The sequence below is a fragment of the Teleopsis dalmanni genome, chromosome X, assembly GCF_002237135.1.
Source record: "Teleopsis dalmanni isolate 2A chromosome X, ASM223713v2, whole genome shotgun sequence".
Lineage (NCBI taxonomy): Eukaryota > Metazoa > Arthropoda > Insecta > Diptera > Diopsidae > Teleopsis > Teleopsis dalmanni.
This window is the reverse complement of record NC_051848.1, coordinates 22,153,866-22,180,261: the sequence shown is the minus strand read 5'-3', so window position 1 is coordinate 22,180,261 and position 26,396 is coordinate 22,153,866. Positions and strand designations below refer to the sequence as shown.

The following is a 26,396-nucleotide window of genomic DNA, read 5'->3' as shown; positions in this document are numbered from 1 at the left end:
AGCTGGAAAAAACCATTGGATAGCTCGCATCAAAGGATAATTATTAAAAAAAAAAAAGGTGCATAATAGATGAGAAGTGATTTTGTAAGAAATTTCACAAAATAATAATAATAGTGAATAAAAAAAAACACTATAAATACTATGAGTTGGATTATTGTAAAGTTTAAAAATTTTGAAAAAAAATAAATCTATATTGAACTATTACAATTTCCGGACACATTTAATTATAACGACGTATAGGACTATTGGTTTAAGTTTTTCGAATATATATTAGTTGTCTTTGAAATATTGCGGCTTTTTTGACTTAGCGATTTCTTCAGTTTTCATTCTTGGATCACAACATAGCAGAAACATATATGAAACATATTTTAATATAATATATTATGATATACTTTATCAATATACACATTTCACTGTCTTATTAAGCCTATATAACATATTTCGATTTCTAAATAAATTAATTTCATATTAAAAAAAAAAAAATAACAGGAGAAAAACATTTTTATAGATTTAATGTATAGATTTAATGTATTCTTTCACAGATTATACGGCTTGTTTTGGTTCGTAAATTTTAGAAATCATACGAAAAAAAATTCCACAGAAAATAATTTAAGTTTATTTTTTCACATTTAACTGATTCATCACAATTTTGAGGCTCAGTCAAATAATTTGGCACAAGTCTTAAGAAAAGTGGACCAAAATTTTAAAAAATTTCAAATCTATCTCAAAGTCATCAAAGATCAGCAAAATTAGTTTATGAGGGACCACACCGAGGGATTTCGGCTGCAGTTTTTTTTCTTATTTTTTTTTTTAGTATTATTTCTGAAGGTTTTTTCTTTGAAGTGATAATTAAAGACAACAAAAAGTGTATAATAAACTTTTTTGATTTTTAAACAAAAATTTGCCACACATAAATAAAAACTTGTTTACTGATAAATCACAAATCACAAATCTTTAAATTATGGAATTAATATTACAAAATTTATACAACGTCTCCAGCTTGAGTACAATTGTACTTCACGTAATTTATTGTACAGTGAAAACTCCATTCCATTAGACGGACTCTCAACCTTGCAACGTCGTCACTAGTCCCTAGTTTTCATTTTTAATACAAAGTAGATTCCAATGAACCGACAGCTCACTTTACACAGAGCTTTAAGATCTTTACTGATCTTATCGTTGTTTGCTTGAGAGGGCGTTCACTGTATAAGTTTTAAACCAACTTTTTTAAAGTCAAGTAATTTAAGGCAATTTGGATGCCATAATGCACTTTATAGTTTTTGCAAATGTTTATAAACTTTATTCAATCAGTTATTTATTGTCCATAAATTTTAAACACTAAAAATTTAATTAATATTATTTAAAAAAAAGAAACACATTTTTACAAAAATAAAATTCCTCTGAGTTTGAACAAAGTTTTTCACAGTTTTATGTTAAAAAACTTTATAATTTCTGTATATAAAAAAGATATTCGCCTCGAAAGATGAAGGAACAAATTTTTAACTTTTGTACTGTCAACAAAGTCAGAGTTTTGATAAATGAGAACGCAGATTGAATTTACGTCACAAATTTATTAAAAAGATTATAAAAATTTTAACTAAAAAAAAACAATGTTTTATTTTTCATAGTAGCGTGACAAATTTAAAAAAAAAAATTATTAATAAAATAACACAGGAACTCAGAAAAGTATAGGAAATAATTTGAGTTCATCCTAAGTAGGAACTACTCGTATATGAAAGTTTGCAATGCGTTATACATTACCGCATATTATATAAAATGCGAGGGCTCTTTGATAAACTTTCGCTGATGAGTATTAAAATATTTGTATTATCTGTAATATTAGTCGTAATTTTTTCTTTCAGAGTAGCAAAAAAATACACGCAACTTACGAAAGAAAACATGTGAAGCAACAATAATGCTCTTAAAATCTTCAGAGTTAGGGTTTACTCGCAAAAAATCGTACGTCTTAAGTTTCAATGCAGCCAAATACAAAAATTAGTCTATTATGAGTGTTCACTGGAAATATATTGCAAAATTCCAGTCATCCGTTGATATCATATGAGCAGAATTAATAACAAATTACAATATATCAAAACAATAAAATAAAATAATGATTACCATTGCTATTCAATTTATAACTCGTAAACACAGGCAGCATCCACCGAGAGTAAAAGTTGGTGACATTGCAATTAATTGGGAGGACAATATCAAATACGTGGGAATTACGTTCACTTGGCACAAGAGCATACAAGTCAAAAGAAGTAGTTGCTTACAACCACTTTTAAAACACAATAACCTTCGCGTGAAGAACAGTAAGCTGAACTACAGCCAATAAATCAGACCAGCACTACTGTATGGGTATGGGTGTTGCATATAGCAAAGCTGTCAACTCTACTATTCAGTAGCTGTATGTTGCTCAAAGTCAGGCTCTCCGAAAACTCTTCATAGTGCCTTGGTACATCCGCACGAATGACATACTAAGAGACCTCAGAATAGATCCAGAATAACTCCATTGAAATTTAATTTTTTACAGCTAATATTTAACGCCTTAAAAAAATATATCCTTTCTCAATGCAATACTTTTTCAAAATTATTAAAAATAATATATTTCCTATAGATACCAAAGAAATGTACTAAGTTGTTAATTGCCAATCATTTTTCCTTCAAATAATATAATTTAATGCCAAAAAAACTATTGTATTCATAACTTTTACTTTTTTAATAATTATTTTTTTATTGCCTAAGTCATTAATAATAATAATTTTAGTGATATCGCAAAACATATAACTTATATTGTGTAAAAAGTTGGAAAACATTTTTATCAGATAAAATTCAATACAATACACTTGACTATATTGAGTCACAATGTGACATTGTGCACTCTATTTTGTTATATTTTTAAGCACTTTAAAGATATATATCCGAAATAATTTTTTTCAAAATTTTTTTATAATTTTTAGGCATAAATTCTAACAAAGTAATGTGACATAATTACATACGAATATATCTATCTATCTATCTATAAATCCATCTATAAATGCAAAGAAAAGCTTACATCAACAGTAATACATCGACTGTACTGCAATTATTTTATCAAAAATTTTTAGGTACTTCCCCTTTGCCAAGAATTCTCAACTTCTAAACAAAATAAATAAATAAGTAAATTAATAAATAATTTTTGATTAGATTTCTTCAAGAAAAAAAAAATATAAATTTTCAATTTTGCGATGTACGCAAATTTTGGTGAGAAACATTTTGAAATTTGCTGAACAAAAAATCAAATATGTTACAAAGAAAATATAAATTTAAACAAAAAAAGTTTATTTACAACAGCACAGCAATATATACAATACGAAACGCAATAAGAATTTATAAACATTTAAAAAATGCTAACTATTCATTAAAAAAAGTTCTCATAAAAGATATAATTCTTTCACAAAATTATTTGTTTATTTTAAAATAATTTTATGCCTGACAATAAAGACATCTGATAAGTACTGGAACTATTCTAGGAAAAGTGGAAATTTGAGATATATATATACAATGGACTCCTTAAAGACTTAAGACTTAATGTACCCCTTCAAAACTCTTTATGTACTCTTTAAATATTCTGAATGTACTCCTTAAAGACTCTTAATGTACTCCTTCAAAACTCTTAATGTACTCCTTACAGACTCTTGACGTACTCCTTAAAGGCTCTTAATGTACTCCTTAAAGACTCTTAATGTACTCTTCAAATATTCCTAATGGACTCCTTAAAGACTCTTAATGTACTTCTTCAAAACTCTTGATGTACTCCTTAAAGACTCTTAATGTACTCCTTCAAAACTCTTAATGTACTCCTTAAAGACTCTTTATGTACTCTTCAAATATTCTTAATGTATTCCTTCAAAACTCTTAATGTACTCATTCAAAACTCTTAATGTACTCCTTAAAGACTCTTTCAAAACTCTTAAAGGCCTCCTTAAAGACTCTTAACGTACTCCTTAAAGACTCTTTATGTACTGCTTAAAGACCCTTAATGTACTTTTCAAATATTCTTAATGGACTCCTTAAAGACTCTTAACGTACTCCTTAAAGACTCTTTATGTACTGCTTAAAGACCCTTAATGTACTCTTCAAATATTCTTAATGGACTCCTTAAAGACTCTAAATGTACTTCTTAAAGACACTTAATATACTCCTTAAGGACTCTTATTGGATTCTTTAAAAACTTTTAGTAGATTCTATAATCTACTAAAAGTAGATTCACTTGGCATAAATTGGTGTCTTAATATCTTTAATTTTGTGTCAGACAAAAATCTGAATCAAAAATTAAAACATATGTAAATAATAAAAAAAGTTATTAAAAAGTTAAACAAAATAATAATTTTTATAAAAGAAAGATAAAAAAATATTTATTAGAAATAAAAATAAAAAAACAAACAAAAATAACCTAACAGGTAAAATTAAGCCCACAGCAATTACAAGATTTATAAATAATCTAAAATTGTCCTAGTTGGACCTTTAGGCGCACAATAGGTCTTTTAGGTTGGGGTGCTTTAATATTCTATTACTTAAATAAAAGAAAAAAATAATAACCTAACACTCTAGATAGACACTTTATAGATCCGTGTTAGGGCTCTTGTTTTAGGATCTACAAAAAATTGAAGAATCTTATCAAAAAGTTGAAATTGCAGAGAATAAAAGGAAGAAGAAACAACTTAATATTACTTTTGCAAATGTCCATACCTGGCAAGATTGAGATATTCCACTATAAAAGTCCACAAACTTATGAAACTAGTGAACATTCCCTTTTTCGTGTTATAGTTTTGCTATATACAGAAAGTCTGTATAATCCGTGTATTCTTTATTGATGAACTTCCTGCGTTACTATAAACAATTCAATTTCTTTGAAAATTTGTTAAGCTTTCGATAGCAGTTTCTGATAGTTCTTTCAGATCATCAAAATAACATTTTCGAAGACTTGTTAGAGCTGCAAGTCCTTGCTAAAAATGCATAAGCACACAACAAGTATCAAAAACAATATATTCCATATAGAGGAAAAAGTATATAAACATTAACTTCGAATTATTTCTTTTTTTTTTTTTCTAATGGCAGACTTACTTCGGAAAGGCATTTTGCTTACTCAACACTTAACTGAAACCGTCACTGTTGGGTCACTGTGCCGTCACTGCATGTGATGTTTATCATCTCTATGTACATTTTGGGTAATTTATGGTATATGCAAATCGTGTAGGAAATTAAACACGCACCAGCCTAACTCACTAACAGACGGAGCCATAATAACCGACAAGGCGTGGCGTTTTAATACCTTTTGTCTTTAAATAGAAGTTTTTTAATAAAATTTGTGAATTAAAAATTAAACAAAATGTCGTCTTTAATCTGAAAGAAGATACCCAACACTAAATATTCTGATTAATGCACTGGCTGTCATATTTGCTAGCCGGTGTCTGTGTTGCGGGTGAGTGTTGTGGTTAATGTTTGGCACACATTTTTCTGGTCATAATTCAAGTGGATTTTGGTAAGGTCATGGTCATGACTAATGCCACCATTCAACACAGAAGTGTTGTTATTTTCACTTAGCATTTCCGTAAAAATAATTATGAAAATGAAACTCGGCAGTCACGTACTCCTGCAGCACAAATATCAGCTTAGGACGAAATCGGTACTATAATGCCGCAGGATGAAATTGAAGAAAATTTTGTAATGGAATTTATTCCTTTGTTTATATTTCGACTTTTGTTTTTGTTTTTTTTTCTTGATTTTAATTTTTGGTTTTGATTTTTTTTTTTTTACTTAAAGGAATTATGGTTACTTTGTAAGCAAAATTGTTAGAAAAGAATTCTTTAATAAGAATCAAAAGAATTTATGTGAAAAGGTATGGTGTGGGTATGGGTTAACAGGTTCCAATCGTGCTTAAATTGTTAAATAACAAGTATTCTCAATTGAGAATTATATATACTTGAAATAAAATATTATCTGCTTCAAAATCTATGTCCATATTATTTTAATATTTATTACATTTTATTATAATTATTATAATATTAATTATTAAAGAGGTTTTTCGAACAGCAGTGAAATACAACAACAAAAATTTATTTTTTATATTATTTTAATTAATTGAATTTGTGAGTGACCACATAGCTGTTTCGAGTATTGTCAAATACCCATCATCAGTGGTCTTGGAAATAATTCTTGTATTTAATTATTCGTAAATAGCATGCTTTATATATTCTTTCTTATGTATAGAAACTAATCTAGGAATGTAATACTGAGAAAGTCATGCTAATGTTACTCCAAGCGTCGCACGGCGACATGATAGACTTTAACTTAGTTCAGATATAAATAAGACGAGATCTAACAACTTAATTTTGAATCCATCTGAAATAGCGCTTTCGATTGGTAAATTTGCCAAGAAAGTCTTACTATAATATATACTATATATACTTAAATATAATACTAAGTCTGAATAAAAACAAAACCTGATTTTTATTTTAAATTAAATAATCTATTAATTCTGTTTTATAAACCTAGTGTAACCATTTTATTCGAGAATAACTTTTAATGCAATATTCTTTTTCGATTGGTGAATCTAGAGCAAAATATATAACACTCGAAATTAGTTTATAACACTCTAAAAATAATTTCAGAGTCAAAAAAACTACTCTGAAATTACTATTTTTATTTGTTAGTCGTTCGCAAGATAATTAAAAATAGTGGGTGAATCAAATTTAACAGGTAAGAATACATAGCTTATAGTCTGTTCACTGAGTCCTCACTTTTTGGAAAATAAGAGAAAAAATTACTTTGTTTTCAATAGGAATCAAAAAATAGAATGCCGGAATGTCAAAGTGATACATGAAAATCAGAAAGTCAGCAGAAGACCAAAGAGAAAAAATTACGCTTTCAGAAGAGTGAAATTAAGGTAATGTGGGCCGTGTTATAAGAGTCAAAAAAAATGTTGAATTTGTCCAAGAAGGTTGGACAGTGAACACCGGGTATCTCCTACAAAGATTCTACAATGTTCTACAACGATTGTAGTTTAGAATTCAATGAGTTCGACCGAAATATTTGGGATACATCTAAATATACAATATCAGCAGTTGGTGTTTATTGTATGATAATGCACTTTTGTCATGATAAGGTAAGGTTACTATCATGGTAAGGTAATTCTTATCCAAAAAATGCAACATTATAGTCTGTGATTCACTATATTGAACTTAAATTTATGATGAGGGAAAATCATTTCGACTGACATACTGAAAGGAATTCTGACCTATGAGTCAGTGAATATGGGTTAAGTTTAGAAGGCACGTGCTGACAGTGGTCAGCATTTCCACCCGGAGACATATATTGCCCATTGTGATGCCCTCAAATGAGTGACTATAAAAAATGTTTTGAAAAATTCCAACGTTTCCAATATTGTTTTGGCACTCGGAAAGATACTATTTTAAATAAACAATAGTTAAAAATTAAAACTGGTCTGATTGGATCTGAGACAGACTGTGAAATCATTAAATTTAATTTTAAATCTAAACAATATTATCAGTAAATATAAAATAAAAGCATTATCTGCAAACTGACTACACGTTTTTTCTTTATTGAATTGTTTACTTTTTTAAACTTAAGTTTTAAGTGCTGTGAACTTATAATTTAAACTTTATAAACAAAAGAATATTTCTTATATTTCTCAACAGCTGCTGCTGATATCATGTTATGTGTCTGTCAATCATCAATATTCAACAATAAAGTGCAAAAACTTTGTCGTTAGAGTCAACAATATATCACAGACAAATTCGAAACTTTAATTAACGCATTTTTCATAAATACTCATAAGCACTTTTACAAAATGAATGGGAAAATAGATTATTTAAATATAAATTCAATTAGCAAAATAAATTAAATATTTTGCATAATCAAATGCATAAAACCATTTAAATAATTACTTGCATGCGCTTAATTAATTAAGCAGCAATCAATATGGGTTTGAGTAATTATGTTCAAAATGCTACTAAAGTGCGAAAAACAAACAATGTTAAAATAGCGCAACGGAAATAAACCCAAAAACGAAAAAAAAAAAAAATAAATATAAAATTTAATTTTTGTTTTAATTAAAATAAAATATTTACAAACAAAAAACTCAAGAGTTCTTCATTTGGATCAGAAATATAAATTCATACAAACCGAAAGATTCTTACTCTTGAAAAGCAGCTAAAAGAGTTCCGATTTAATTCCTATTCATTCTTAGAAAATTGTTTATTTAAATAAAATATGTTTTTAGATATTTTTTATTCATACATTTTTATTCTTACTCAAATAAATTATTACAATACCGGAGGCTGATAAAAAAATTCTTTGCAAATGAAATAATTCAACAAAAAAATTATTTCTTAATTACAGAAAACTTTTAAATTTAATTTTAACACAATCAAATTAAATATAAAAACGCTTTCTAGGCAAGTCCAATTATTACCAGCTTATTACTAACGATTAGATGCAGCCTCTGCAGTTTAGGAATCTTTAAAGAACGTATATATTAAGTTCCATGCAGGACTTTTGAATGACGACTTGGCCAGAGTAACTATTATTATTTGCCTTCAAAAAGAAATTAGTATATTTCCGAGGTAAGGTATACCTATCGTAAAAGGCGACTTAAGTCTGGTATAACTGGTAGCGAATAACGTTTTGCTGGCGATGGGATGAATACAGGTACAGGTACAGATACACTTTTATTGTTCTAGACACTTGGTTTGCTCCATAAAGGAGTGTCGTGGTGACAGATGTTAAAACCTACAGTTATGCAAGAAGAAGAGAAGAGTATACTTTTACTCAGTGTGAAATAGCATTTTTTCAATCGGGTGTTTTGAACCGTGTTAAATCCCACGGTAGCAAGTCATGCCTCCAAAGAGTGCATTTTCAAGGAAAATAGAAAGTAGCAACCCTTTCCTCTGTTTGATTGCAGCTATAACTGAAAATTTTGTGACGAATACCCATTATCACCGCTTACTCTGCAATGGGACCAAAGGAAGTAATTACTATTGTGAATCTTGAAAAGTTCCTTCTATTTGTATTTATCAGAGATAGTTTGCGGATAGAAAATTATATACCGACGGTGTTCTCATTATATTAACATTAAAAAATTATTTTTAATTAACTATCTTTTTTTTGTTTTATTTAGTATGACATTTACATATAATAAATATCGTATAGCATTTAGATATAGCAGAGATATAACAAAAAAAATCATTTGTCATAAAAGGAATTTCTTACTATCTATAAGATATAAACATCTTCAAACCTACTATCAATCTTATAATTTTCTTATTTACTTTAAATAATTTTATTTCACAATTTTATAGTTTTAAGTCCTTAGTTTTTACTTGTTTGAATACATTAAAATGCATCTAAATATTGTACGTAGCTTTGCAATTTACATAAAATTATCTAATTCCATTTATAAGACAGATAAATAACCTTTATACGAATAAAATTCAGCTGAATACTTTTGACGTCAACTATAAAGTAAACAATTTAGATAAATTATCTTTTTTCCACCCACTATAAATAATATAAACTTTCTAACAAAATGTTTTTCTTTTAAACATTTTCTACGTATAAATCTTTATTACACAAGTCATGTAAAAGTGACGTTCTACTTTTTTTTATAAAAATATATATAATAAATTTACACAGACGACGAATCCAAGTCAAAAATATCTTAAGTAAAATGTCAACGTGAAGAATCCCACTTGTGCTATTGTATATACGTAAAACCCGATTACAAACGAGCCTGATAACGCAATCCTGTGAAAATTACATGCGATTAAACGCACCAGCACTGCTGGACCTTATAGAGAGTTAATTTAGTGAAATAATAATAGATAATAAATAAATAAATATTATGTTGAACGCCGTATCCTCAAAATGAATGTCTCACTATATAACTTCACCCATCTTGTTCATTACCTCACATGGTAAAAGAAATCCCATTATTTTCTTTGCCCTATTGAGTTGACAATTTAATCTCCTTGTCTTCTGTGTAGAACAAGCAAGCTTTGTTAGAAATCTATATCCCTGACTAAGATATATTTAAAATTTTTAGCTAAAGGCATAGCTAAACTCCAACAGCTAAACAGCTGGGAGGATATATGAAATGGAGAAAGTACATATAGAACCAGAATAATATAAACAATATATTTCATAATATATATTTTTGATTTATATTTTAAAGAATTATTTCAAAGAAAAATTAATAAAATTAATAAATTAAAAATTTTAAAACAGCTTAGAAGGTCTTGAAAGAAATCTAGTTATTATTTTAAATGAATAAATAAAAATTAAAAAAAAAAAAAATGAAAAATTTCAAGACCTTTTTGCACAAGATAATTAGAATTCTTACTAGTGGCATCTAGTAATAAACAATTTAATCATTGAAGTGGTATTAGTTAAAGAGATTAATTTAAAGCAACGGTCACTTATTTCTGAACACCCACAGTTTACTTACTGCCTACTGAACTCCTGCTGGAGCATGGGACCTCCAAACACGCAGTTATTCTACATTAGATTGGCTATTAATTTTATACCCCAAACCACTTACTCTTATAATGATACTATAAAAATATCAATAGTAAAAATTTATCTCTAATAAAGAGATCAATAACCGCTGACAATCCTAAATGGTTATTCAAGATAAAATATTTTAAAATAGCATTATATTCAAAAAAGAAATTGCTACGGTTAAAGACAAATTACTTTACTTTAAATTACTTTCAAGTATTGTTATAAATAAAAATTAAGAAATTACTCAAAAAAAGTGACAACGATTTGGATATAACAAAAATAAAAACAACAGCATTTTATCCAACTATAAGGCGGCAGAATATAAAATTATAGAAAAAGTAAGGCTAAAGGTTGGAGCAGGCCACTGATTGGAGAGACTATAGAAAATTTTTTATACTTACAACTGACCCTTATTGAACAGAAGTCGTTTAGCTTTGTTTGTGCATCCCTTGTTAAGAAGTTTCTATGAAACGGGAAAAGTTGCTCCCACCCAGATCCCCGCTTTTGTCTTAAAGGAGTGCTCACCCGTTAGGGATTTTCTGATATCAACAGGGACACGAATTTCTTATATCAGGTAGGAACAAGAACTCCTAAGTAGTCCTCTTCTCCTATCCCAGAGGAGATGAGAGCAAACTTTTTTTTCAAACTTAAGAGAATGCGACTAAATGTCCCTTGCATTTTTTCAGACAGAGACCACATACTATTAACTCGAAAAAACCCATTTTGTTGAGACTATAGTCCAATTTTTGATGTCTTTTCATAGGAACGAGCAATTGCTTTACATATTCTATTGTATAAAGTGATACCACCTATCTATCTCTAAGCTTTTTTATACCTATCTACTATATTCTCTTTATTTTTCCTGTTTACTATATCTACATCCTCTTTATTCTAACGTCTATATTGAGTGCAATAAAAAAAACAGGTCGATAAATAAATTCAAAAAATTTCAAATTTTTTTTATATTAACTCAGAAAAAATCCTTTCGTTAATATTATTTATCCTATTTTATATCCTCCGCTGGACAAAAGTATAAAATTAATATTTTCTAGCTACACTTCACATACTTGTAGATACCAGATACTTGATACCAGATATTTTACAGGGCAACAGAGGTAGTAAACGTTGGCTCTTTGTATTTTTTAATGTATTTTCTTTTTATTCAACGAGCATTAAAATAAAAACAATCACGAGTATTAAAACGTAAATCTACTGAGTAGAGAAGATAGCAGGAGTTTATCTGAAATATAAAGTGGAAAAGATATTAATAAAAAAATTCCATCACGTCACTTTATTTGAGTTGAAGTCTAAAAATTATATTTAATAATAAAGATAAACGCAAAATTATTGAAATTCTCTGAGCAAAATTTTCAAACTGCAGCAGAGAAGTATGTAGCTAATTCATTGCATTTAATGAATTTTTGCTGCATTAAAACTGCAGCTTCTAACTGTGTTGACGGCCCAAATAATTGAATTTTTAATGTTTTCGTTCACTCGTCATTTTCTGCTAAAAGTTGGAGGAATGCACTTTGGAGCAGTTTAAGGAATTCACTTGAGAAACTTAACAAAAATGAGCTATGTAATCTAGTTCTATTGACAAAAGGTTAAGAAAGCTTAAAAAAGTATTCTTAACACTAAAAAGCCTTCACAAATACATTGAGTAAAAAAGGTATTTTATAGAACAGAGTATGATAAATCCTTTTCTACTAATAAATTTACAATTAACCAAATTATTCACGAACTAGTACTCTAGCCCTCACCCTACCGAAGACTAGCTCAGTCAGATTAATTAGACTAAAATCTTCTTTTTTCTTACTGTATATACACAATGACCCAATTGAACTGCAACCTACTTTAACCTACTACTATAATTTTCGAACTGGTGGCAATACTGCGTTCTGGACTCTGCTTAGAAGCAGACGAGACTTCCAAACACATTCCCTGTGACTGCCCAGCCTTGATCTGGGCCAGGAGGAGGTCACTGGGTCGAGAACTACTCTCACCCTCTGACATTAGAAGGTCCTTTACGGCTGACATTCTGGCTTTCATCTGGAAGGGGAAATGTCTTCTGTTCGGTTAAAGTCTGTTGCAGCACAAAAGATCAGCCATGGTCGTAGTGTTTCGCTCCGTTGGAAGCTGTTATCCTGTTTATTTGTATTCTATTCTATTGCATGAGCCATTGGTGGCTGTTGTAAGAAAGATCAAATGAAAATTTAGATAATTGAATAGTCACATGAAGTCAAGAGACAGACACTACCATTCGTAATAGTTTAAGTAAGTTCGTTTCTGTTGATCCATGATATGTTTTTTTAAACATGGCATAAAAGTTAATACGAATGTTAATTGATAAAATATTTTTTCGAAGATTTGTCGGGCAAATCATTCAGTGAACTAAGAGCAATAGCACGTAATAGAAATAATTGGAAATCTTAACCAAAGATTTGATCTACGCTCATTATTGGTTCAACTGAGGATGAAGTTCCTTAATGGTGTCTCTTTAAAGTCGAAATAATAAATTAACTTTTAAGCCTGTTGGCTTTTCGAATAACGTATAAAATCTTTTTAATATTCATTTCTTTTTTTTTTTGCCGAAAGTGACGCGTTTTATGACGAAAAGAAACTATTTAAAGGTTAGAAGGGTTCGCATAGGAATGAAAAGATAACAACAAAAATTCTAGTTAATTTATGAAAATTGGGCTGACCATACAACGCTGTTTCAAGTATTGCCAAGTACTCAGCATCAGTGGTCTTAGGATATATTCAAATTTCTTTTTAATTAGTTTAAAGTCTGTTTGGACTTCAAGCGCCAAGCTTAGAACTCGTGTCTTTCACAAATTACAATAATAAATATATTATTATATTTATAATATAGTTAATTATTTTTATTTTTGTTATACTTGAATTCTTGAATACTTAATTTACTTCCCTTTCATAAGAATTTGAATGTGAATTTACATTCACAATGTGACTATGGATTGAATGGTTTAAGAACAACCCACGTAATAGGTTGGTTCAAAGCAATTGCACAATATTCCCCATAATATTCTATAATTGGAAAATATTTTCTTTGGAATATTATGTATTTAAAACATAACTTCGCAATAAAACTATTTTTCGTTTTAGTATTTTTACTTCATTTACTATTGAGAATTCCTAAAACTGCCAAGAGCTAAAGTAATTAGAAAACTTACTAAGTCGTAAGAAATGTCAATTTAAAGTCACATTGTCTATGAATGATTTAAATACTACAGCTGAAAAATTTGATATATCAATTACAAATAAGACAAACAGTAAACAGATTTGATATATATATCTACGTATAAGTTTGAAAAAAAGTATATTAAAATGATAAGAATTAAAATAAACAAAGACAAATAATAAAATCTGTCTATCGCTACGTCTATTAAAATAGCCGTCAATAGACATGACTATTAACCAACAAAATAATCATTAAAACTGTATGTACTTATATTTGAGCCTATGACGATTCAAAATATCTTCTCTAAATATCTTCTCGATTTTTAGATATCAAATAACTTATAGGGTCATGACTATTAACCAACAAAATAATCATTAAAACTGTATGTACTTTTATTTAAGCCTATTATGATTCAAAATATCTTCTCTAAATATCTTCTCGATTTTTATATATCATATAACTTATAGGATCATGACTATTAACAAACAAAATAATCATTAAAACTGTATGTACTTTTATTTGAGCCTATTACGATTCAAAATATCTTCTCTAAATATCTTCTCGATTTTTAGTTATCATATAAATTATAGAGTCATATATTGTTCAAGAGTAACATCTAACACAGATATTAATGAATCGATTGCAATCCAATTAGAACAATTGTAGTTTTCACTTCAGAAAAACCATAATGGAAATTGGTCTCACAATCACTATTTGTTAGTCCAAGAAAAAAGAAAACAGTTCAAGCATGTTTTGTTCAGCTACCACTAGATGGATTTAGACAAAAGTGATAATAACTGAAGATCTAATCTTTTATCGAAAGATTAAAATGAAACCATTCGCTCACACCCTGTCTAAAGATTACTGGATACTTATCAATATCAATTTCATTCTTTAGTTAATTTTTAATTGTAGAAATGAACTCTGTCTCTTATTCAAAAGCTTTGAACTTGACCCAGCAACTGGTTTTAACTGTTTTAGATACAAATACTATATCTATTATTATATATATTATATTTATTCCTTTTCGTCTTGCGTTTGCATACACAACAAACCTTAACAATTAAATTTTTTCTCCTATTAACAATGTAACAATGTTCATCAATGTTTCATACATGTTAAGGCAATTACTTTTGAAACACGGAAAAACAATCATTTAAATAATATAGGTATACGATGAATGATTAATATGAATCTATTCGTGCTAATTCTTTAATATTTTTTGTTTAATGACACATATTTGTAAGTTTGTTTTTTAGATACATATATACATATGTCGAAGCAATTAGTTATAATTTTAAGCAATTAGACCGAATACAATATATTAATATTTCTATGAATATACATACACATATAGATATATACTTCACCATAAACTAATTTATATGTAATATACGTTTTAGCTTAGAAATTATAATATTCTTAATAAAATATTTGCTGCTAAAGATCTTCTTTTAAAAATGTTTAATATTGCAGACAGAACTTGATTAACAATTTATTTGTCACTTCTAATGCTGCGAAAGACGCTTACTAAACATCACCTTTTGTAATGATTTAGTAGGTCATGACGCTCTCTATAAGAGCGTTAAATTTACTAATAATGATATATAATGAACCATGAAACGGAGAAAGAAGAGAAAATGAGGAAAAGCGGGAAAACGATGAAAATAGAGAAAATGAATGTGAGAGAGAGAACGAAGATGAATGATAAAGAGAGAAAATGAATAAGAGAATAAGAAGCGAGTGAGATAGAGAGTGAGATAAATTGAGAAATAACGACACAGAGAATGAGGGAGAGATTGAGCGAGGGAGAGAGTGAGAAATTGGTCAGTTCTGCTGCTCTCCGTTAAGAGTTTTTGGATGGAGCATTAATATTAATGCATATGTACAATTGGATAAATATTGGAAGATGCTTTGAAGTCATTGGCAATGATATATTTCAGAGACAGAGAAGTAATAGAGGGAAAGAATAAGAAATAGACAGGATACCGATTCGGAACAGAGCGGTGCACCGCGAGAGAGGGATAGTGAGAGAGGAAGATTTAACAACATTTTGAAAAATTACACAAATTTCGCGCTAATCAATAATGACACGGAAACAATGTGCTAAATTTCATTTCTACTTAACCTCCACTATAACTTAATGCAAACCAGCTTAACCTCTATACTACAGTATAAAAGGGCTTAATAAAATTCTTCTTCTATATGAATAATTAAAAATTAGTGCAAAAGTCCAGTGCTATTTTATGTGCCTACCTGCCGTGAACGCTTAACACGACAGTGTTCTCAACTCACGTATCAACATAATGCATCTATAAACGACCCAATACGCATATTCACACGATATCCATTGTATTAATATGTTTGGTAATAACTTCCTCATCGGTTGAAAGCAGAGTTTATCTAACATTTCTGCTATTCTTTGGGTGTCAGCACACGGTTGAAGTATGCACTCCGTATAGAATAAAAGTAAATACAATCACTCTACCCATATATATTTAGATTTCCATTACAATTACCATGACACTTCGCTTAAGGAGCGAAGGTCAGAACAGCGGAAACTGTGGACCTTAAACTTCGAGATACTAGATTTACACTAACTATCAGTGATTTACACTTAATACAGTTTTGGTAAGGTGCACTAAATCGTACGGAATGTCTAACCTGAAATTGTCAAACATGGGCCAATGTAGCCTGATACATATACTTGACTACTTAATTCAAACTCACACATTTGCTCAGACCTATTTGCACAGATCATCACAACTTAATTACATGCGGTATATTAGTATAACATGCAATCAAGTGTTGACTTACTCAAAAGCTATAGTTGACGCTACATCCAGTCATATCGAAAATTCAAAATGCATTTTCTTCAGTTATGTTAGTTGAATAAAATTAAATTTCAAAAGAAAAAAAAAACAGATTACAGTTCAATTCGGGCATTTTGCATCGGGCTGTGATGTAATAGAAGAATTCATCAAGATTTAAAATCTAATCAATGCTAGGATCGGCAAAAAATGAAATGCTAAGAAGTAAAGTTCCAGTTTTGAATTTCATTTTGAGTTTAAATTGTTTTGTTTAAATTTTTTGTCGTTAGAATAATAATATAAACAATTAATTCAATTGAATTTAAAATAAATCGAATTTATGACATATAACCAAGCTTAACAACAAAAATAATAATCCCGTGCCTTTTCATATTACCATCACCTATCCACGTCTTAAACCTTGTATGCGTGTTTGAAATTTCTTTCATGTTATCTGTTTAATAGATCTTTATGGGCTATAACAATAACAATAACAACAACATAAATAACAACAACATAAATAACAACACATAAAAAACACATTTCGACACGCAAAAAATATGAATCACACTACTAATAAATTGAATTTATGTTAATTAGGAAGTAAGCCCCTTCAATATACTGACGCACGCAGTCAATTTTTTAAATTTTATTAAAAATTAACTGCAGTTGCTAAGCGTAATTTAAGATTAAACAGTTGGTTTCGATGAATTAAAGCCTTCTGTTATGGAACAATTATAAATAAAAATAATTACACATCTATTTTTATAAGCTGAGCTTTTATAAGTGCTTTAATTGTCTCCAGTTGCAGCTTCAAGAAGTTTTGTTACATATTTCTATATAAATAAATGTATAATTTAATAACTTTTAAAAATAATCTATGCCGTCTGTTTGTATTGAATGAATCAGTATAAAGACATTGTTTTATTAACAAAACAAAATGAAACCACTTGAAATGATCTGAGAAATATATATATATAACAACTGTTTTGTGTTAATATCGATTTGATATGATATATGGCTTGGGTTATCAATTCTAAGGAAAAGTTTATCTTTACCATATTTATATTACTTAAAAAATATAAACTGTGTTTAGTAAAAGATAGTATTATATATGTATTTATAGATAGCTACTTTACACCATCTAAATGCTTCATTGCCAACAGCAGTGCCAGGTTTATATATATATTATAAAATATATAAAACAGTCTGTTATCATTTTAAAAACAGAACAATGATTCAGTAAACTAATACTTAGAAAATGAATTCATGTTAATTTAGATTTGATAAACCTAAGTTGACTTAGATCTGAGAATTAAGATCAACTATTACGGTTTTTCAAGAAATAACTTGCACATCAAACAGAAATTCTCAAAAATACTTTTAAAAAAGTTATAGTATTGAAGAATATTTCTAAATTCAATTGTATTCTTAAACTCTTCGTACTATCAAAAGCTTGTATATAAACTCTAGTGCAAATTTCTAATTACCTGGATTGACAAAAGTGTTTTTTCTATTATATTTTATATATTTAACAAGATTAACTACTCGGAGCCATTATTTTTTTCTGATCAACTGCGATTTATCGCTATCAACTAAGACTGAAATCCTCTCATATTTCTACTTTCAGGGTTCTTAAATGCGTGAGCTCTCAATATATTATATTATTTACCTGAACTATCAGATGTGTCATAACAATAATCTCAGATGTGTTATAACAATGACCTCAATCCTCAGATGTGTCTCAACTCTTAGATGTATTATAACAATGACTTCAACTCTCAAACCTCTTATAAAAATTCTCTCAGACGTTTCATAACACTGATCTCAAACTCAGACCTATTATAACAATAACCTTAAGACCTTAACTCTCAAACCTGTTATAACGATGACCTTAGCTCTCAGACCTGTTATAAAAATACTTCTACTAACTAACAGAACTGTTACAATAATGATCTTAACTCTCAAATGCGTTATAACAAAACTTTAACTCAGATGTGTTGTAACGATAATTTCAACTCTTTGGTACCATGAAAAGATCACATCACGGGTGGTTCGTCCGCCCGATTTCGGTGACATTAGCTTGATTTTTCTTCCTTATAAATTGTGAAACTCAATTATGTCACTTTATTGTCGACTCTGAACATGAGTCCATAAAAATAGATCTAATAAAAAATGACTAAATTAATTTGAAATTAATTTTGACTTAGGTGTACACATTTTTGAACGAAAATAAATAAAACTAAAACTTGATTTGATTCTTGTACGAAGTTTATGGTAAAAATATATACTCTACTTATAAGATATTTCCGAATCCAACTAGATTTGTTAAAAATCAGCTATAAAATCTAATTGCACTAAAGTTGTGGAAATTACTTGAAAACATTTATTATATATGTATGTATATATTATATAGTATATATTATATATAGTATATATTATATATAGTATATATTATATATGTATAAATTTACTACAAAAAATATGGATGGATATAGTGAAAATTCTTCCAACGAACGCCTGTGTTGAATAGACGTCTCTCCTGGGTAGAAAGCCCTTCTTCTAACGGACACCTGTATTGAAAAGATGCCTCTCTTGGGTATACATTAGCAATTTTTCTAAAATTATACATTTTTTAGCGTTATTTAGGCAACTTAATCCCCTTTGGAAGTAAACCCCCCAAAGTAAATGAACAAAACTTGGCTAAAGGTAGTTTTAAATGTAATGACCAAAATATACCAAACACTAATTCAATTATCCTGTTAAAATATGCAATAAATATACATAGATATCCATGACGAAAAAAATAAAAAGTTTGGAACTATGTCTACATTACAGGAACTTCGGTATGGAATTACAAATTAATGACAATACTCACTCCCCCAAAGTACATATACTCTAGCCAATAGGTAATGGTAATGTCATATCTGCAATCTCAGTGCCACTGTTAGATTATAAAAATAGCAATGCTTAAGGTAAACTATCGGAACTCCCTCCAACGTTCTTCCAATTTGTAACTCGCTAAGCACATTTTACAAACAATTCCCCTTAATACTTAAATACTTAAGACCATGAAGCAGTAAAACCCCAAGATGGCTTATTTATTCACCATGTGCATTAGCCTATGCGATTATCTGGCCATACACTTAACAGTTACACTTGGAGTTATGTGTGCGGTACGCTGATACGAAGCCACCTGCCCAACCGCAACCATTTAACGTTCCGCTGTATGCGGTGCGGCGCGGCGCAGCGGTGGTGCTGTGCTACTCTGTTGCGGTCAGCAATGCAAAAGTAAATAAGCAAATAGTTTACCTGGTAAGCACTGGTATTATAATGTTAATAATGGCTTCGCCGTTCGGGTGTGAATTACTCCTGCGCTCTATGTACACGTTTAACAATAAATTAACATTTTTTGGCCACTAACATGGGAAAAACACAGCAAAACACAGCAAAAATAATAAGCACCACAACTAGAAAATAACAACGCCAGCACGCAAAGGAATGTCTTGCTACCGCTGCCCTTGCACTAAATAATTAAATTGACTTAAGTGTATAAAATGAATTGGTAACACTTGGAAGCATGGAAGCACAGTGGAGCCTGAAGAGCCAGAGGAGCCACCAAAAGTACAGCACCCAAACATTGGTCGGGCCCAGTTTCCGCCGAAAAACTTTTGACCGAAAACAAAATGCATAAAACACCAACACGGAAAAACAAAACCGAAAAGCGCAAATACGGAATGTATTGCAATTTTCCCAACAGAAATCGTACCCAAACAAAATAGTTAAACAGTTTTTCACATTCTTGGGGGCTAAACACTTACGTACGTTGCACTTCAGCGTTTTCTTGAAAACAAACTGTGACGTTCGAGTTTCTTAGGAAATCACCAGCCAAACCAACACTTTATTTTGTTTTAACAAATATTTTATATATTATTTTTTCACCTTTTTTCTCAAGCTAATTTCCTCTTTTCATATATTGATTAGTATCACCACTTTATTACGTTGATATTACACGGTTATTAATATTATTTCACTTTTAATTTTTCTCGGTGCAAAATATTTTTCTTTTCTTCACATTTTCCACGAAATTCTCCGTTAACGAAGCGAACAGTACAAGAAATTCTTTGCTTTTGCCAGTTCTCTTTTACATGATAGGCCTCTTCGTTGCGTATTTGTTCTGTCAGCAAACGTCAATTCATTGTATTTTGACATTTACAACAAAAATGACAGAAAGATGGCGCTAGTCAAAAATTTAAATATCGATAAATCAACATTTCATACGGAATTTTTAGAGACCAAAACAAACAAAAAAATGTTTATTATTCTAATTAATAGAATTATTGGCTAAACGGTCAATAGTTGTTACGAGTATCGCCAAATACATATAATCAGTTTTCTTGAAATTATTTCTTGTGTTTAACTGTTCATAATTGAGAATTGGTTGGGACTGCAAGACCCAAATAATAAGGAAATTTTGTGGTTGTAGTTCTCTATTTTTCGAAACCACTCTATTAACAAAATAGCTTCTATTAAGTAAAATCGTCACTGTCGTCGTAACTGACGTTAAAATACAGTACAATTTTTTTTTACCACATATATTGATATAACATATATTTGGTATGACTATTCTGCTATTAAAGACTGTAGAAGAATCCAGACATTACTCGGTATAATCTAGTTTCTCTAGAAACATTGATATAAAAATGTGAAAAAAATTTATACAAAATTTTGTTGTCGAAATTTAAATTTTATATGAAATTTTATCCACTATTCGTTAGAAATGGATGTTAGATTGGGCTTCACGCCTGGATACCTCTATTTTTTTAATAACTTAATATGTAGTCTTATATATTCATATGTATAAATAAATGTAGTAATTTAATATTGATATTATAGGCATTTTTTTTATGTGGAATTTTACATCAATTATTCGTGCAAAATGAATGTTAGGCTAGGCTTTCCTAACCAAAACACATATTACCGAGTAACCCCTTGATTTATAAACTTACATGCCACCAGTTGTAATATGAAACCGCCAAAACAATTAATATTGTTAACTTTCAGTCGTATAGAAACTGAAAGTTAAAAAATAATAATTTTATTCAGTATTTCTTATTTCTATCAATTTTTCTTTCAATATTATATATTGCAAAATTAAAATTTCGAATTTAACTCAAATTTTGTGGAACACTGTCAACAACAAGAGATTCAATTCATTTTTTATTTATGTTGAAAAAATTTTTGAACCTGATACCTCAATAATTTGATATAGTTATTAATTAAAAAAAAAAAAGACAATGTAATTAATAATATTATTGCAAGTTTTCAAAAACAATATTTCGACTTACTTGGCAACTCAGCCTTCGTACTTGACACAAAGCAACATATAACAGCTGATATAAACGTTGGCTTTTATCGACTTATCAAATTACTAATAAGAAAATTCTGCGTCTACACTAGTTTGACTTTTAATAAGATTATTGCATACACTCTCACTTTGGCACTAGCCATAAAAAATATAATTTGCGGACAAAATTCTTGCTAAAAATCTTGCCAAAGTCTAAACAGTGTAGATGTCCAATAAGAACGCAATTAAACAAAATTCGAAATTAATACGTATTTGCATGTGAACATAGAAATCTTGCCAAAGTCTAAACAGTGTAGATGTCCAATAAGAACGCAATTAAACAACAGCTGATGTTTGTTATTGTGAAATGTATAACATTCACATAAAAAATTAATAAATGTAAAAACAAGAACATAAAATTGAATGCCTATATTTATACTGATGGTTTTCTTGGAATTTTCTTGCATTTATTTGACACTAAGCAACAAAACAGCTAATTCGAATGTAAAGTAAAAAACTTTAATAATATTAAAATAATTGAAAAACAGTTGAGATGTTTATCATATTATCAGTTCTCTCATACGATAAGATGATAAAAGTGAAATGTTATAACATTTGCTTTCATAATTATAGGATATGTATCATGGCCGTGTGCGAGTTCGAGTAAATTAATGGTAAATTGAGGAAAATAGTAAATTATGTCGGTATTGCAGCGAATGTTGGTATTTTGCAGAATTTCTAGTAGGATAAATTAAATAAAAATTAAGTAAATTAGATGTTACCAATGTGAATATTTTATAAGATGTTTAATTAATAAATTTGAAAACTTTTAACCAAAAACAATAAGTGCAATAAATAAATAATTAAATATTTACATATGTAAGTGCAGTACAAAAACTGCCTAAGAAATTTCAACTTACTTTATTAATTTACTCGAACTCGCACACGGCCTATATGCCGTGGAAAAACGATTTGTTACTAAAATGTTATTGAAATATTATTTCTAACTATTGTTAATAGTAAGAAATAATTTAATTTATTAATGGTATAAATTTTGTACTGGAATTAATTTGCAACAACAATTGCATAGCATTCATTGCCATTCATATATTAATTAATATCATTGAAAGAATAAATATCATTAATTGTAATTAACGCTACAGCTTAAACGGACTATACATTTTATACTAACTATAATATACTATAACTAATATAAATCATACACAAAATATTATAAATATTGCAATATAAAAGATAAATATGATGTAAAATGACAAACATTTTACGATTTTATACTTGTTTATCGATTAATATGTAGCTCCAATACAATATTTTACCATCGTTAGTCGGCTTTTATTGTTGTTTAGATATTGAAAACGACCGGTATTAATTGTTTTATATGTATATAAGAACTAAGACTAATATTTTTTTTAAATAGTGTATTAAATTAATAAATTGTGTGTAATTAAATACGTTTATTTATAATTATACATTAAATAAAATACAACAAATAATTGTCGCTAGAAATGGTAATTAATTTCAGTGTAACCATAAATACCATTATTTCACAAAGATTTATCTTTATTCTAACATTAACATACAAAATCTTTAAATAAAAAGCATTTTATGATATATAAATCGTCAATAATTTTATTAAGAACATTCTTTTAGAAATCGAAAGAGATTATATATACAACCCCACTTACATTATATTGTCTTATTTATTATTTAAGTCTCACACACATTTGTTTTAACATATAAAAATAAAGCATTTTAACAAATTTTTAAAAAATGAAATTAACCAATGGCTCTTTTCATAAAAAAGTTTTTAATACTTGGTATATTATGAGTTAGCTGCAAGCCAATGCTACGTAAAAAGACCACTGGACTGAAGTCAGTTGAATACAAAGACTGAAGACCATGTACGCCGACAAGAATTGGTATATTCTTAATTAAGCTCTTCCTTTCGTATTGTATAAGATAATGTTTATCACCAATCTTCGCGCCAGCGTACACAGCATCAGACAATGCTTCAACCAAATACCGAATGTCGCTGTAACCTAAATTGACGCCTTGCCCAGCCATTGGATGGATACGATGAGCAGCATCACCAATTAAAGCGGCGCCAGTTGAAACATAACTTGCAGCATGTAGAAAACCCAGTGGAAATTTTGCACGAGTATTGTCTTGTACACCAGTAACGCGCGGTGGTAGATGCAATGTTTGTTGATTCTGTTGCTGACCCATTAGAGAGTTAAGTGCATTCAAAGACTTAACAATTAATTCACTTTTAGGGTATTGCTTCACGAATGCTTCATTAATTGCATCTGCGAACTCCTTGTTACCCATTTCACACAGCTGACGAGCATGTTCTTGAGTGGTGCTCCAAACCAACGAAGAAGTTTTATCATTTAACGGTAACAAAGCTATTGGACCAGTTGGTATGAAACGTTGCCAAGCTACAGCATTGTCATCTGCGTCACTCACATCGACAGTTGCAACAAGACCCATACGCTGGTAATCAACAGAGAAAACATTTACTCCCATTTGCTGGCGCACAACTGAATTAAAGCCATCAGCACCGATTAATAAATCACATGAATACACTTGACCGGTTTTAAGATGAACCTCTGAGTAATTACTGCTGTTTTCAGACGGCAAGGAAACCTTCTCAATTCGTACACCATTGCGTATTTCAACGTTCTTTTTAGCATTTGCGTCTTGTAACAATGAATGAACCGCTTCCAACATCAAGTCATTTTCAATAATGCAAGCGATGTTATCAGCGAAATGCTCATTGTGGAAGTGTATGAGCGCATCGCTACTGGCGTCCCACACTTGCATGCGTTTTACCGGCTTAACGCGAGCAGCTTCCATACGATCCCAAGCACCAATAGTTTTGAACAAGTCAACTGCATTCTGATTGATGGCTGAAACACGGTTACCATATGGCGCACTTGGATTGAAACCCTTGAATGGTGGTCCTCCCTCTAGTAAAAGTACACGCTTATCAGCAAGTACTGGAGTCTTAGACAAAGCCGCGGCGAAAGTTGTACCAACAAGTCCACCACCTCCAATTATAATATCGTAGTGTTCAGGCTGTGGTTTAGGAGCCGTCGCTAGAGCGTAAGAAGCACCCGTTGTGGCGTTGCGCACAAGCATTGCACGTATTTGGTGCACGAATTGGCGGTTCAAAGCAATTGACATTTTAATAAAATTTTCAAATATTCTTCACGCTCAAAATTTCTAAAACTCTCAATTCTAAGTTAACAAAAATCGACACAATATGTTGGATACAATAATTATTTATAAATTCGAAATATTTCTAATTGTTCACATCGTTTTTGATACAAATTTTTGTAAAGGCAATGAACAGCTGATTGAACTGACAGCAAACGATTGTGGAATTGACATTTATCGATAAATTTTATACGTCAACAAAGCATACGCGAACCATAATTGCGGACTTTTCGAAATTTGATTTTAATTAAATTAATGAATTCAGTTATTTCAGTTTTAATAAACATAAAATGTTAACTTTTTTTAATCTGTACTAAAACATAAATTAAACAACGATGAATTGTTATGTACAATATAGAATATGAAAATTATATCTACGAAAATTAATGGTTCACACAATTAAATTATGAAACGAATACTTTGAAATACAATAAAAGCGCGCTTAGGCGAATACATATAAAAGAAGTAAATTTGTCCAATTGAAAGAACCGTCAGTTTAAGAGAACTTATTTTGTATAAAACCTAAGACTAGAACTACCAACTCTTCACGGTTAAGAAAGATGCACGTTTATGAAGTTGACAGTCTAACAAATATTTCTTGATATTATTTTCCACGGAAGATATTACAAAAGATGCAAATAAGTTATAATTTTGTAGCTTAGCTACAATTGCTTGGTACTACGAAATAGTTTGTTTCCAAGAACGGTTGAGTCTGTGTCCGGAGTCACTCGTCAATCTCGACGACCAAGTGCCATTCGCCACACCCCAAATGGGTTTTACAAGCGTCTTTCAACCGGCTACAACAATAAAAACAACAACGAAACAGTTTAAACTAAGATGAAATTTTTCTTCCATAAGTCCACCAAAGCACTTTTACATACCGATAGCTATTTAAGCTATTGAAGAGTTCAATAAACTCTTTAGGTTAATAGTTTCTTTAAATTCTTCTAAGATGTATTACTAAGTATATTGTTACATTGTGTTAACTCTGCCTTTAGCTTATTTTCTGTAACGCCGCCTTATAAAAGTAAAGAATGATTGTGTTTTAGGAACATCCTTCATTAATCTATAATATATAAGGTTCAGTGTGACTATTTATATTTATTTTCTTGTTAAAAAAGTTTTATGAGATTATGTTTTTTTCCGAAATGATACCAATGATAAGGTCCGCGATTTTTTGTTAATCCAATATGTGAGTAGCAACGTGTTGTTCTGACAAAGCCATGTTTTTTGAATA

The 26,396-nt window shown here is 29.5% G+C and overlaps 2 protein-coding genes across 4 annotated transcripts in view; both read right to left on the bottom strand.

Moving 5' to 3' along the window:
- Positions 1-20,758, bottom strand: part of LOC119662040 (E3 ubiquitin-protein ligase Su(dx)) — a 33,351-nt gene extending 12,593 nt beyond the window's left edge. Inside the window, exon 1 of one of the 3 annotated variants that reach the window (XM_038071579.1) lies at positions 20,515-20,758. The gene's annotated coding sequence lies outside the window, so the exon portion shown is untranslated. The other 2 variants (XM_038071580.1, XM_038071581.1) reach the window with 2 other exon arrangements.
- Positions 20,759-23,555: 2,797 nt separating this feature from the next.
- LOC119689485 (ubiquinone biosynthesis monooxygenase COQ6, mitochondrial) lies at positions 23,556-25,293 on the bottom strand. The gene has a single exon (XM_038104320.1). It carries the CDS (start codon positions 25,124-25,126, stop codon positions 23,717-23,719), a length of 1,410 nt encoding a protein of 469 aa, XP_037960248.1. The 5' UTR covers positions 25,127-25,293; the 3' UTR covers positions 23,556-23,716.
- Positions 25,294-26,396: the final 1,103 nt, after the last annotated feature.

Bases quoted from the DNA above. Each gene is read 5' to 3' on its own strand.
- LOC119689485 (XM_038104320.1), bottom strand. From the start codon at position 25,126: ATGTCAATTGCTTTGAACCGCCAATTCGTGCACCAAATACGTGCAATG.